The sequence below is a fragment of the Thermobia domestica genome, chromosome 1 (genome assembly GCF_964235325.1).
Source record: "Thermobia domestica chromosome 1, izTheDome1.hap1.1, whole genome shotgun sequence".
NCBI classification, from domain to species: domain Eukaryota; kingdom Metazoa; phylum Arthropoda; class Insecta; order Zygentoma; family Lepismatidae; genus Thermobia; species Thermobia domestica.
Window position 1 is genome coordinate 286,418,025 of NC_137454.1, and position 15,564 is coordinate 286,433,588.

The 15,564-nt window shown below is 35.5% G+C and overlaps 1 protein-coding gene across 8 annotated transcripts in view; it reads right to left on the reverse strand.

Moving 5' to 3' along the window:
- LOC145661197 (uncharacterized) overlaps positions 1–15,564 on the reverse strand; it is a 453,672-nt gene that overhangs the window by 40,387 nt on the left and 397,721 nt on the right. For all 8 annotated transcript variants that reach the window (XM_081726653.1, XM_081726657.1, XM_081726655.1 and 5 more), the window contains one exon: positions 11,652–11,857. In XM_081726653.1, the coding sequence (XP_081582779.1) occupies positions 11,652–11,857 (206 nt within the window). The remainder of the gene's footprint in view (positions 1–11,651; positions 11,858–15,564) is intronic.

Here is a 15,564-nt window from a genome sequence, read left to right on the forward strand (position 1 = left end):
GAAGGTAGCAGAAAAGGTGGAAGACATTTGGTAACGTGTTTCAATTCCTGTTGTTTCGCTCGGCCGTGTATCAATAGTGATCAACAATTACCACAGGAAACTGAAAATATTTTTAAAATTGGCAGTAAGAGGGAGAATGAAAGAAGAAATAAATTACAAGAATTGAAGAAGCAGGGCAATAAACCATTTGATATAGCAGCTTGCAAGTGTTTCGATTTCACGGTGTGTCGTTGTACAGAACACTCAAAATGCCTGAATCGGAGAGAGTGTTTTATCAAACCAAAGGATAAGTAGAAAAATGGTAATCGGTGGCATTGATGTTACTTGGACAAAGAAAAGAGAAAGGAAAGCCAAAAAGCAACTTGCGGTCAAACTTTCAACCAAAACAGTACCAGTTACATTATTGAATCTTTAGACCCCTCGTCATCTTTGGAAACAATAAACGAAGGCAATAAAGAACACACTAAAGCTGGAGGAGATTCTGATTTTAGTTGGAAGTATTCTTTAAAGACAAGAAAGCAATCACAGATTAGATGCACGGAAATGAGAAAATTCCTCTCGATATTAGCAAAAGTGAAGGAGAAAACCAGCATGACTGGAAGAAAAATTGTTGCTATTGCTACTGAAGTTTTGGAGGATTTTAATATCGTGAGTCCAGAGCAGCTGCAAAAACAAAAAATTGGTAGAAGTAAAATACAAAGAGACGTTGCGAAAAATCGTAAAAGTGTAAGAACTAAAGTGACTGTTAATAAAGAGAAACCTCGTACCATCTATTTTGATAGGAAGAAAGACAAACACTCGTAATGTCCGGCTCCGGAAGTCATAGAGATATGAGGAGGAAAGAACATTATTGTGTCCTTGAAGAACCGGTAATAAATTTCTCAGCTATGTCTCTTTGACAGTTTCAGCATCAGCAAAGAATACTGGTAATTCCATCTGCCGAGAATTACAAGAAAATAAAGTGAATCTATGAGATATGGTAGCTATCGGCTGCGATGGTACTAATACTAATGTTGGGTCAAAAGGATGATGATTAGAGTGCTCGAAAACCATTTAGAGAGGTCCTTGGAGTGATGCATACGTTTATTGCACATCATTGAATTACTACTTCGTCATTTACTGAAAGAAATCGATTATGTATCTACTGGTACTTTGTCTGGTCCTATTGGTAGATCATTGGTGAATTGAGAGACGAATCCAGTGTGCAGCGTTGGGAAGATTTCTTCAGAACTCCCTACATACCTAAACGTGCGTCATCTCAGTTATGATCAAAGATATTTGTATGAAATATGTCATCTGTCATAAGAGGAGGCTGTGATAAAAACCTAGCAGATAAGAAACCTAGGAAACTTGCGCATACTCGCTGGTTAACAATGGCTTGCAGACTTTTGCGTCTATGTATATATACGCCAAATTCTTGAGAGAAGCTCTAAACTCTCATAAAGTTCGTAGTAAAAATATATGCACCAGTGTGGTTCAGCATAAAACTGAAACCTCTTGCCAAATACGGAGCTAAACATTTGTTCTTGACCATAAGACTTTCGAGATGTTTGCAAGAACCATACAAGACTTTTGTCAATAAAGTAATTTCCGGAAATGTATTCTATGCGGATTCTGAAAATATTCTTATTGCCATGATTGGTGACTACAGATCAGCTACGCGAATCCTTGGTGCCGATAAAATCCTCAAATCCAGAAAACAATGTAAACGTTGTGAAACTCGTTCCTTCCAAGTGCCAGTGTTAATAATTACACAGAAATGATAAACTAAAATGGGTGTAACAACAGAACCGCCAATACTGACTCACATTACAGATGATAAATTGCGAGAAATTTGTTCTTGAGAAAGTACAAGTGTTGATATCCCTGAGTTTCCATGTTATACGCAAGCAATGGAAAGATTAGTGAAAATACTTAGAGAAGTTTCTTCGTCAGTATGTGAGTCACGAGAGATTTCTTTATTCGTTCCAAATTTGACTTAAGAAAATACATGACTACTTTTCAGATAAAGTCGCAGTATTTTGCTTGAAGACGTAAATGAAATTTATGAAACATTCAATCTAATACTGGTAGGTAAGTGGGATGGAACTCGACGGCAGCCACCTCCATGTGGTGAGTTCTGGGTTGATGTAGCCTGTAACATAGAATATGAACTTCGATAGCTTTAGAAATCCACCTGGATACGACAACGAATCTTAACACCTTCAAATTAGTCTCCTTCAAGAGAAGAGCTGCCTAATAATTACACAAATGAATAATAAACGTGTATTTATTTACAAAACCTATCAAACTTAAGGGCCATTGCGCCCCTGCTAAAGAATATTTTAGAGAATCGAAATTTCCGGTTGTAAAGTACTACAATATGATGCAACGTTTGCCCTATATCCGAATTCGAATTAAAAAAAAAAAAAAAAAAAATGGGCTCTTTTCACTCATTTATAAAATCTGTCAAACTTAAGGCCCATTGCGCCCCGGCTAGAAATTATTTTAGAGAATTGAAATTTTGCAAGGTAAAGTACTACGATATGATGCAACTTTTGCCCCCTATCCAAAATCGAATTTCGAAAAAAAATTTTTTTGGCCTCTTTTCACTCCACCCTAATATATATATATAGGGTAGACCATTGTCTTGATACACCGTCACGACTTTTACAAATATCCGCAGATGGACATTGTTTGACATACTCTGTAATACCACGAGTTTGTCAACCCAACATAAAGTTATATATATTTTTTAAAAGGCAATGCTATGTTAAACGAAGATTTATAATATCGCATTTGTTGTTCACTGTTGTAAACTAAGGACGCTATATTATAAACATCCAACGTATAGTATTACAAATATCCAAATTTTGATGTCCTCTACATAAATAATAACGCAAGTGAAAAGTGTGTGGCAATGCACATTTAAAATAGTTTAGTGACTAACACTATGGTTACGATATGACGAATTTCAAGTAAACAGAAAAAAAGTCATAAGGGATTGAAAATTTGATGTTTTTTTTTTAAAGCCTTTATTTTAAAAACTCCCTTAGATAAGTATCTCATTTAATTACAGAGATGGTTTTCAATAAATGTGAAGATCATAATACCGTTTACAGCAATCTGATATCTCAAGAAGTTCTGGAGATATGGTAAACACTCGCAAAGTTTGCAACATTGGTTAAAATTATGTATTTCCGAGAATTTGTAATTATACTTACCAAAAAGTATTGTTATAATACTACAGAAGCAAAGAAAGAAAAAAAAAATATGCTTTAAAAAATTCTCATAAATAAACAATTTTGAGCAATATATCAAATTTTATCATTCTTTTTCTATCTCCGAAACTGTTTTAAATATCAAATTCCTATAAACAGCACAATGGTCTTTATCAAAAACCATCTACGCAATTGGAAGTGATATTTATTTAAACACTTTTTTTCCGAAATAAAGTTCTATTTAAAAAGTCATATTTTAATCTGTGACTATTTCTTCTTGTTCGAAATACGTCATATGGTGATTCTAGTTTTTGATACTGAGGTAAAGTCTGTTTCAAAACATTAAGTCCTCGTTACATACCTTCTTCTGAAGGAAGCTATAATTTTGTAAGAGATATAACTGTAATATGCTAGTATATCTTCAATTAAGTGGTGCCCTTCTAATTTTCGTACTTCATTCAATGTTAAGGGTCTTCACCACAGTGAAATTAAACTATCGCTAATTTTAGAGTTTTTCTGTAATATCTTCAAATCAAATAATATTCGAAAAGCAGAAACGTAATGAACTAGACAATACTATTTTGCATGTGATATCATTATCACAACTCATATATCTGCTTTCGATTTGCAACTGTAGATAGATTTAGCGTTTTTTGCGGGTTCTGTAAATAGCGGCATACCAAAAGCAGATAGCTGAATTGTGGTAAAGGTATCACATGCAAAATCGTGTTGTCTACTTCACTACGTTTCTGCTTTTCCAATATTTTTATTTGGTTTGAAGATATTACAGAAAAATTCTAAAATTAGCGGTAGTTTAATTTCGCTGTAGTAAAGACCCTTAAGGAAATGTTGGCAGCTGAGTTCTACGAAATGACTTCTGATGCTCAGAACGATATGTTTTGAAACGAACTGCACTTTACTTCGGATGTTCATTACCTCGTTGGTCTCACTTGCGTTATTACGTGAGATGACGAAGTCAACATTGTTCATTGAACGTGGATCACCTCCCTCACCGACAGACAGATTCTATCATCCATTAATTGTGCAGTAGCAAACTCTAAAACATATCGAGTGCAATCGATGTGCCCGAAACCCAAATGTAATTCAATTTCTCCAGTTACTGTTCTTCAAATTTCACGAAAATTTTAAAGTACTCAGCAGACAGTTCAGAAATAGTAATCTATGCCTTTTGCTAATCACACGATTCACACGTTCAGCAAAGTTGTCTGTAGTCACTAGTTTCCAACTTTAGCCACCTTTGTCGTGCAAACCAGTGAGTCCCTACAACAATCCTCCATACAGTCCTACAACAGCCATAGGGTTGTCAACTGGCCGGTATTTCACCGGCCTGGTCGGAAATATTGCTGTTATTTTGATTAACCCCTGTGACTGGTAAAATTTCTTACCAGCCCCTTTATGATCAGTATCTTGATATCTGTAATTCAGAATAAAACATCGAACATCGAAATTCTTCGAGTCTTCACAGCCTTTAAAAATACAAATTTCCGTTGTATTATACATACAGATATAGATGTATTAATCTATGGTAGTTTTTCATTTATTTAACACTAGCAGCGTTCACCCCGCTTCGCTGGGGTCACCCCGGAACGCAATAAACTTTGTTACTTAGATAATTTTTACTTTTTCGCTTTCAAGTGATATGATAAAAACCATAGAAGATTGGAGTAAATGTTAACATTATATCGCCTGTCATTTATGTTAACCCGCCGAGTGACACGGTCATGTGGGTTGCATATAAATACGGTTAGATTTAGCTATGATGAGCTAACAAAGGATTTGTACGTTATGGACACTTGAATGGTCAATTATCTCAAGACACTGGTAATTGAAAATTAAAGTGATATGATAAAAAACATCTAGGGTCCAAATCTTAATAACCCCCCAAAAATGAAAGAAATTGGTTCAGCCGTATTAGCGTGATGAGCTAACAAAGGATTTGTACGTTCTCTTTTATATATATAGATAAGAAATTTTATAACAGTTAGATTTTATTGTGAAGCATTGTTTTCAACAATAGAGACAGAAGTGTATAATTTGTCATAATTATCCGGCATAAATATAGCTATAAATTTAAGTTGTCCACCGATTGTTGGCAAATAACTCTTAGGAATTTCGTTAGTACAATGTTTCTTGCAGTGTTTAGTTTCACGTTTCTACCTTTCATCATCTATCAACAGTGGCGAAGCGTAATCCCACAAGTAGGGTAGGCCCGACAAACTATTAACACAAATAACATTCAATGTATCATAAAATGTTTAAAATTACACTCAGAATTATATTTTCCTAATTGAGTTTAAAAAAAACTACCAAATCTATTTATTTTAAAGAACTTTCTTAGCTGCATTTCTAACACTGTTTAGAGTTGAATTTATGTGCATGTATACATAGTAGTTATTTTTGTTGTTGTTATTGTTTAATTTAACAAGAAGGAATGAATGTATCATGCGCCTAGAATCAAACCCCGTCAAATCCATTTTTCATACAAATTGACTTATACATACTATCCTATAGTTTTAAATAGGCTGAATTCAAAGAAAACATTACTTCGTGCTAAACCCACCCATTCTACTGTAAAACAATGTTGAAAACGTGGCTCGGTTTCAACATCCGCCAGCGGACAGAGCTAGGCCATCCTTGGTTTCAAACTCCGCCATATCCACGGCAGCCAATAAGAGTGCCCGGGTTAGTCATGTAACTTCCCAGAATGCTTAGCGATTTTGGGTTAATAAAAGAAGACTTGAAACAGAAAGACATAATTCTCAGACCAGAAAATATAGAACATCCTTAGTAAGCATTTCATAAGGTATGAGTAACAGTACCAGTTAAAGATTGGAAAACAGAAGTAGAAAAGGTATAAAAGATGCCAGGCAATTTGTATTTCAAATTTAACCCATCCAAACGAATTATTTTGAAGCAAAATCAAAAGAAATCGTGTGTTCCTACATAGTCGAGGAAGAAGATGATGATAACCTTGATGTCGTTTAGAAAAATAATGTAAAAAGCCACTCTTCTTAAGGTTTAACAACATTATGTTCTCAAATCTGAGTTAGTTTTAATATTGCTAATGTCCGTGTAATCCAATTCTGAGAACATAATAAAGTTATTTTCAACTTTGCATGATATTATTGATATCCTATAATGTCATAAATTGTTGGTTTTCCCTCTTTCTATTGTTAAATTGTACTTAGTTTTAAACTCCCTTTGAAGCAAAAGCATAAATTTAGCATGTGTTCTGACTTTCAATATCAGCCAAGTCATGTCAGTATCAAAACCCGCCAAATCCTTCATTTAGTATCAAAACCCGCCACATCCGAATTTTCAACTATTATTCCTTATATTTTAAATTGTTATTGTTGGATTGTGTTCATATATTGTCACTATGACACAATACAATTAACAACATGTTCGGTAACAAAATTATGTTTGTATTTCCAAGGGTTTGTCTGTGACAGTTTTTGTGACTTTTACACAAAAGTGTGTAAGAAGATTTGGTGGAATTTGATTCTAGGCGCCTTATATAAGCAAAAGTAGACGGAAAGTAGGTCATTATTATTATTATTATTATTATTATTATTATTATTATTATTATTATTATTATTATTATTATTATTATTATTATTATTATTATTATTCAACAAATATTTACATGAGGAAAACACGCAATATGTATTAATGGAATATTCTCATTTAGCTCCACTACAAATATCTTGAAGTGTAGTTCATATTTTAATCTGTCTGATATTTGCAGCGGGGGGATAAGGGGAATTTCCTCCCAAGTTGCTGTTTCCATTTCCTGCATATTTGAAAATAGAGGAAGAGAAAAAATAAGTACATTCTTACAGTTAGCTGTCAAATTTCTTGTATAAGCGTTTGTTACTTGCATCTTCCCCTTTAAAGTAAGTACAATACTGTATTTAATTAATGTATCACGTGATAATGACTTTACTAGACATGTCAATGCTCAGAAGGAACTTCATTTGAATCAACGCAAGATATTTAATGTTGTGACATACTTAAGGAGGTGGCTTCCGGGCTTAAGCACTCACCGAAATTTTATCGCAACTTTTTATTGTTATACAGTGAAACCTGTCTTTAGCGGAATCGAGCGGGACTTGCATAAATTTCCGTTAAAGTCAGGTTTCCGCTTAGTGGAGGTAGACCTTTCTTTTCTTTTTCTTTTCTTTTTTTTAATACATGCTTATAAAGGGGCATACTGAGAAAATATATTGCTGTACGTACATTGTTCGATTACAGTACTTCTTTCTTCTACGAATAAATACACAAAAAATTAAAATGAATACAAATTATACTATGCACACGTTTTCTTTATTTTTCTAATAGCCAAGCAGGGTTTTCTATGTACATTGCTACTTGGCTGCTTGACTTTCCCCATACACTTTAGCCTGAAAAATTATACTAAGTGAATCAGAATCATTTTTCCGTAAGGCAAATTTTTGCAGTTCTTTTAAACTTCTGAGAGGATCTTGATATGTATTTATTCTACACTCTTCTTCGAACTCGGTATCGTATTACTCTTCTTCCTCTATCTCGTTTTCTTCTTTCCGACATTCCGTATGATTCTTGATTAAGTTGCGGGGATTAAGGACAATTTGTGGGGGTGAATATGAGTAGTGATTGGGGAAGGTCAACACTGTCCAGAAATATTTAACAAAAGAACGAACATTTTATCGCAGACAGTGTAATGTATACGTCTCACAGAATGTCTAAACGCTGTAGTCCGCAAGCCAGAATTTTCCGTTAAATGTTTATTTTTCTTTCCGTTGTCCGTGTAACACAGTTTCCGCTTAATGAAGGGACTTTTACACGTTTTGTTCTCCAAAATTCATGGGACCGTGAAATATTTCCGTTTAAGACAGTTTTCCGTTTAATAAAGGGTCCGTTGAAAACAGGTTTTACTGTATATATATTGCAGAGTTTTCACATTTCCAGAAATAAAGTTAGCAAAGTTCCTCCCGAAACACTCAAAGCCCCAGAAACAAAATCGTAAATATTCCACTGATTCTATTAAAAGGAAAACTCAACTAAAATTACTCACAAATATAATTAATTTATTCTGTACGATACCATTTGTAAATTTATACATATTTTTAATGTATCAGACTTATATTTTATACGCTCTTATAAACCCCATGTAAAAAAAAAAAAAAAAAAAAAAAAAAAAAGCTACTCTGAATAACTCCTGAGAGTACATACTTAAATTAGACAAATTATCACGAACAGAAATACATAATTCCACAAAGAAACTTCTTACTCTGTGTTAAGGAATCATTTTATAACATACTAGCATCGATTATCCGCTTCACTGAGTTAAAAGGAAAATGAAATGCATAAATCCGTATCTCATGTGTTCGGTAACCGTGAAATATGCTGTTTTCAGTTTTAGTGGCATCGATTTAAACGGCATTGGAAATATCACTGTTCATCTCAGCGACCCCGAAAACTATGGATTCCACACTAATATAAGCCATTTTCAATCATTTATATATATATATATATATATATATCCCTCCCCCAAGTTGCGGGTCTCAATTTGGTTTTAAACGGATCGGAAGTGTCACTGTTCATCTCAGTGACCCCAAAAAATATGGATTAGACGCTAATATCGGCCACTGTCGATCATTTACACACACACACACACACACACACACACACACACACACACACACACATATATATATATATATATATATATATATATATATATATCCCTTCCTCTATGTTGCCGGGCACGGCATCGGAAGTTCATCTCAGCGACCTCGAAAACTATGGATTCGACACTAATATGGGTTATTTTTGATCAGTCTTATGTATTTTCCTTTCCCCTCTCCCAACATTCGGGGCTGAAATTGGATTAAACAGGATCGAAAGTGTCACAGTTCATGTCAGCGACCCCGAAAACTATGGATTCGACACTAATATGGTTTATTTTTGACAGTTTTATTTATTTTCCTTTCCCCCCTCCCCGACGATGTCGGGCTAAATTTGGATGTAAACGGGATCGGAAGTGTAGTGGGTTTGTCCACCTATATATATCTACCTTTCCCAAGTTGCAGTGCTGAATTTGGATTTATTCAGCATCAAAAGTATCACTGTGCATCTCAGCGACCCCGAAAACTACAGACTCGACACTAATATCGGTCGTTTTCGATCATTTATAAATGTTCCTCCCCCTCCTTTCTCTCCTAATTGCACAGTCAAAGTAATATGACAAAACCATCTCAGGTCTGAACCTCATCTATGATGAAAATTTCATCGAGATCGGTCGGGTGGTTGAAGAGTGGTGAAGTCAAAAAACAGTTACTTTCATTTATACCTCCTTCCCATGTTGCACCGTCAAAGTAAAATAATAAAAATCATCACAGGCCCGAGCTTCATCTATACTGAAAATTTGATAGAGATCGGTCGGGTGGTTTAAGAGTTAAGTTCTATTTATTTTTGTGTATATTTTTGTTTGCACCTTCCCAATAATGCGTGCAATCCAAAGGCGAAAATAGTTACGGCTTCTTGAGCAGCGTAGCCCGTAAGCCTGTCTAGCAAGCTGGTGAGGCTCAGACTGAAAGGACTCCCGAGTGTTTCCCACCTACTATTTTGTTACCGAAAAAACAGAAATGTTAAAGTATTGACTTTATTTTATAAGAAACCGAAGATACAGAAAATAAACAGTAGAAAATAGGATAGACCCGGCCTCAGAGCCTCAGAGTACGCTCCGCCACTGTCTATCAGCGATTAATATATTCTGTTCATCTTTTCAGGTAATTTTAAAGAGATGACAGGAACTGTGTTAGGGAAAATTTGAAATGTACTTGTAAGGAATTTTATACAGTTATTGAGAGTGAAAAAGGATTTCCTGTAGTTGAAGCATAAGTCTAAAGAGTAAATTTCATTTTGTAAATTCAAAATTGTCACGTAAAGATTAATATGCTTTTGTTAACCTGTTTCAATAATTTTAAAGAAGTGACACTTACTGGTAAATTAAAAAAAATATATATATCAATACCGACTTCAGTTTCTCATTTTTAACACAATGTATCTATTAAGCTTACAAGTGATTGTATTAAGGATATACAGAATACAGGTGCTAATGAATTTTTATCCATGATAGTACACTTCCCTCCCATGGATAAGTCCGAACAGAGATACTTCACACTTAGGGCTATATTATAGGAAATTTTGAGGGGATGCCGGTAATTTTATTTTCCAGAGTCGGCAACCCTAAGTAGCCGTAATGCTTACACATTCGACAATGAATTGCACCTCTATCATGCCCTTCTGCCTGAACCAATCGAATTACATCATGTATTTCATACTTGACGGGCGCTTCGATAGCACTCGATTGCTATTTTACAATGTTTGAATGGCAGAGTCTCTCTATCGGGAAGAACGGGGGAACGTCCAAGAAATAGCTTAGTCCCATCCCTGTTTCATCTTTTCACATGGTTCTCCTCCTTAACGGAAGTTCAAAAAAATAAATAAGACTGTATCTATTGTAATTTGACTTTTCCTAATTGTGGAATACGCACATACTACTTGTAAAATGAAGAATTTGGTTCCCACTCGGACAGCATGCAAATTTGAATCCTCCACCTTCGACATACTCATCAATATCATCAACTCGAAAAACGTCCCATTTGTTACTTTCTTTATTCTGTTCAGAGAAAGAAGGGCATCTTGGTAGAGCTTTCAATTGGTTTCCAATACTCTCACAAAGTCCATCTCACTTTTTTTTTTTTTTTTTTTTTTTTTTTTTTTTTTTTTTTTTAATGGCATAGTCCAAAATAGAGCACCATGGACACCCACACTGTACGAGTATCTATAGTCCCAGAGTTTGACTCGTTGCTACGATGGCACCTGTTTTCCAGGCGTTTCCTCACACTTACGAGCCAAATGAAAGGTCTCCAAAGGCCATGGTTGTTTTTGTTCTATGACGATCAACGTTGAAACCAAAAATGATTCATTTCTATCATTTTCGGTTTGAATAGAGATAAATAAAGTGGAGATAAAATATTCTTCTGACGCTACAACTATATCAAAATCCGTATCTCGCTATCTCTTACTCTTTTAATTTACGGAGGTCAATATTGGAACTGTAAATGGTAGCAGGTTTCCACCAAATCATGTTATACTAAAGAGATAAGGATGAAACTGGATCCTATTCTTCGGATGCTGAATCCACTGCAAAAATATGCTTTTTGCGATTACCGCTTTTATTTTATAATGAACATGCTGAAGCCAGAAATGGCTGATTTCTAACACTTTCGTTGTTAGTAGAAAGTTAAATGAGATCTAGGAACACATATTTAATATATATTATTAAAAACCTAACATAAATTACCATTTTTGGTCTGTTATCAAGTAATTTTATGTTATATATATTCTATACTAATTTAATAGATTGAGTTTGTAGCTTACCAACTTCTTGAACGGATGCGGCAGACTTAACCGGAGACTTGTTGCGTTCAGAACTTCTATCTTTTTCATCACTCCGTATATTCGCTTCGGATGTTTTTGTTCCCGTCTGTTTTTCTTGTTGCTTCTCTTGTATGTTTAGTCCCTTCTTTTGTGACGTGACAGGAGTTTTCGAATTCTTGCTTGGCTCACGAGAAGCTGGTTTCTTCCTAAAATACAATGTAATCTCTAAAGAGTCAGTAAGGGTGCGTACCCAAATTACACTTAGCTATAATTAAAAAACTAATAAGGGTAGATTAATACAATAACACGAGTAATTAACACACGAATAATAAGGTCAAAGTCTTAACTGTGCAAACTTTCAAACTTTTATGTTAATTCTTAATAAATTCAGCTTTCTTGATACAGACATGAAAGAGTAAATTTCACCGTAGAGACACCTAATAACGTTATTGTATACATGTTCGGAAATAGATGTCGATATTCATTACCAGTTGAAGGATGTTTCTGGAGAAATTGCTTTTACCAACTGTACTGTGCAGAAGTCTGTGCGTGGATATATGAGAAGGGAGGTCTACTGAAGTTCCGCCGAAGTCCTGAAGCCCAATTTCTGTAAACACCGCAGAATACATTGATTCTTTTTAGGTCATGGTTATGAAAGACAAAGCGAAGTGTTGAGGATACAAAGAGTCTTCAAAAATTTACGCAACCTTATGGAAGATCTCACCCGGACAATCGATCTCAAAGGTTTTATAGCCATCGCGATTTTCACATTTATTGCCTACAAACTTCTTGAGGGTTTATTTTAAGGATTCTGTCCACATTAATCATCCACAAAGTGTTCCATAATTGAAACAATATTTCTTGCTCTAATTGTAACATTTCAAAATTTGAAAAAGGTTTTCAACATCATGATCCGTCGTGTCTACTTGTGTCAAGAACAAAACGGCATTAATTTCCAGCATTTAATATAGAAAACGTAAAAAATAATAAAAAAAATGTTTTCTAATACAGTTCCGTAAATTCTTCGACATCCTGTATGTAACCTTACAGAATTCTCTCCTTGCATCGTGAAAATAATATTAGTAGATAACTTGAACTTGCCCAAGGTTGGTTCCCGTTTGACCCCTCGAGAGCTGGATGGAGAAAAGGTTTCCCGATAAGAAGAAGGATTTTACAAGATAAGAATATTGAAGTGGTTTCTCATCTACTCTGCTGCCAAGTACTGTTTCCAGTGGCCTCTGTCTGTTTTCAAAACTGAAGAATTTATTGCGAGGCAGATGTCTCGCGTGAAGAAGTCCCTCAGAAGTGTTACTTTCTAGTGTCTAAAACAACCCCCTCCCCGTTTCCCCCCAAAGACTTTTCAAATGATTTTGATGGTAAAATACAAAGATTGCAATGGCGCGTAGATATAAAATGGAGTTCTGTTGAAAAGTAACAGAAATATATAACTCGAAAATTGAAAACTACGAGAATTATGGGGCAACAGTTCGTAAATTTGGTTAGTTAGTTGCTTGAATTAGGGTTTAGGAGCCGTTTCAGAACCGAATCTATATGAAACGTAGATCTACAGCTTAACGTATAAACCAAACCACATGAGCCTCTGTTCCTAGAAACGAACCCATGTCCCCCACGCCCAAGACGCAAACGATGACCAAATTGCCACGAGGAGTTTGACACGTAATTTTGGTTTGTACTTCGAAGTATCTCATGCAATCATTGTATTAAGAAGAGGATTAAATGTAATATTTGATCTAAAGTCTAGACCAAGGAAAGTTAAAGAACAATGTTTAATGTTATATTTTAAAGCTCGTCTACGTGTTTGCCATCAGTATTAAATATTTCACCAGGAGTTTTTGAATTGTCTTCTCAGGATGTGTTTTCAGGCGAAGTTTCCCCGTACTTTGTAGATATATTTTGTTAGGGAAAAAGACAAAAAAAGGAAGGTAACAACCAATTCCCAAGAACCTTCTTACGAACGAAAGATGACATCTACTGTGTGTAAGCTATAATAGATGCTGGTGTTGATATGATCATTGAAGAATAAGCTGGTAATTAATATTGTAATTAAGTGTGCATGTATTTAAATCATACTATCGTGTATCACTACATATAATGAATAAATTTTGAAGTCTTTTTGTACAATTGAACAATAATTAATATGAAAGGCAGGTAACGGAACAATGATGTTATTATAGTTGGAATCATTTTATCTGTATGTATTGATATTACTTCTACGTTCACTGCACTATTTCCCTTTATTATTAATATTGATTACATAGCCACACACAAAGATAAATAAATAAATAAAAAAGTAAAAGAAAAGAAAACAAAAGTTCTGTACACGAACCCCAGGGTATGGATTCGATGAATTTTGTTACAGAGAATCCACATTCCAGAACCCCGGGGCGATTGACCGTGTCAATGTTTTGTTATCTGCGAAAAACTTGATAGGGATAAACATCTGCAGTGTCTTGTGCTCTGTTTCAAACTGAGCTACAAGTACAGGGAATTGGTTAAACACCTACACGAGCTCAGAGCAAGGATCAAAGGTGCCTCAGACTCCCTGAATACTTTATAGCAATGAAATACGACAGTATATGAAAACTAATACTGCGCTGCGATACATGCTTGAATTTACATGGTAACTGGATACGTAGTTAGTTGTCTGACATGGGTCAAATAACTGTTTTTCACTCACAACTTGTACTGCATGTTTTCAAATAAAACGTTCTTTACTCTCTGGACGACTTTAAGAATATGACATAGTATGTCCATAAAGTCATGGTGCAATTTTGTCCGATCACAGGAAAGCAACAAAAGAAGAAAAAAGTGTAAACGTCACCAAATAAAAGGAAAAACCTTCAAAGTTCCCGTACTATAATATGCATGCGTGTGCGCACACAGATGATGACGCGATATCACGAACTGCATTGCAGCGGAGCAGCCCACGTCCATATCTGTTGAAATGTGGACCGTACAGAGGAAAATTCAGCGTGTTCTGTGGCTTGCTAAATTTGAAACTGTGAACAAAGTGCAACGTGAATATCGTCACATGCACAACGAAGCGCCACCACATACGAATTACATTACTCGGTGGGATACGCAGTTGAAGGATATCGGCAGTCAGTTGGACAAACCCCGTTCTGGTAGTCCATCGGTAAATGACAAATCTGAAGAGGCTCTCCTGTATAGCTACCTAAGGAGCCCTTAAAAATCTGTGCGTGTGTGTGCTCGACAATTACACCTAAGCAAGACCACAGTTCATGAGGTGTTAAAGAAACGTCAACGTTCTTCGGGATACAAAGTGCAGCTGTTGCATGCTATCAAATCGGCGGATAAACTCAAACGATTCGAGTTTGTTACAGATATGCTACATGAGATCGTTAGTGATGAACGATTTCTGTAGAAGATTGTTTCAAGTGATGAGGCGACATTCCACGTCTATCGACTTGTTCATCTCCATAACGTCCGAGTATGGGCTGCTGAAAATCCTCATATCTATGTTGAGTACAAAAGTAACACCTCTAAGATGAACGTGAGGTGTGGCCTGATGCATTCTAAAGTGATAGGCCCATTTTACTTTGCGGAAGAGACTGTGACGGCAAACAATTGCGTTGGATTTTTATACAGTGTCACCATTTCCAGGTATCATCTTTCAACATGACGGCGCTTTCACAAGCGCCACTATGCCGACATATCTCGTGAGTTTCTGGATACAATATTCCCAGTGATGGAGAGGCAGGGGTTCTGTGAAGCCATGGTCCTCATGAACCCCGGATCTGACATCCTTAGACTTTTACTTGTGGGGTTATGTGAAGCAACATCTATACAGTAAACTTCCCCTAGTAGCAAGAAAGGTTTCGGCCGGATGGCACGTGCTTATCTTTCAGTTTTGTACGCTTGCACTTGAAAC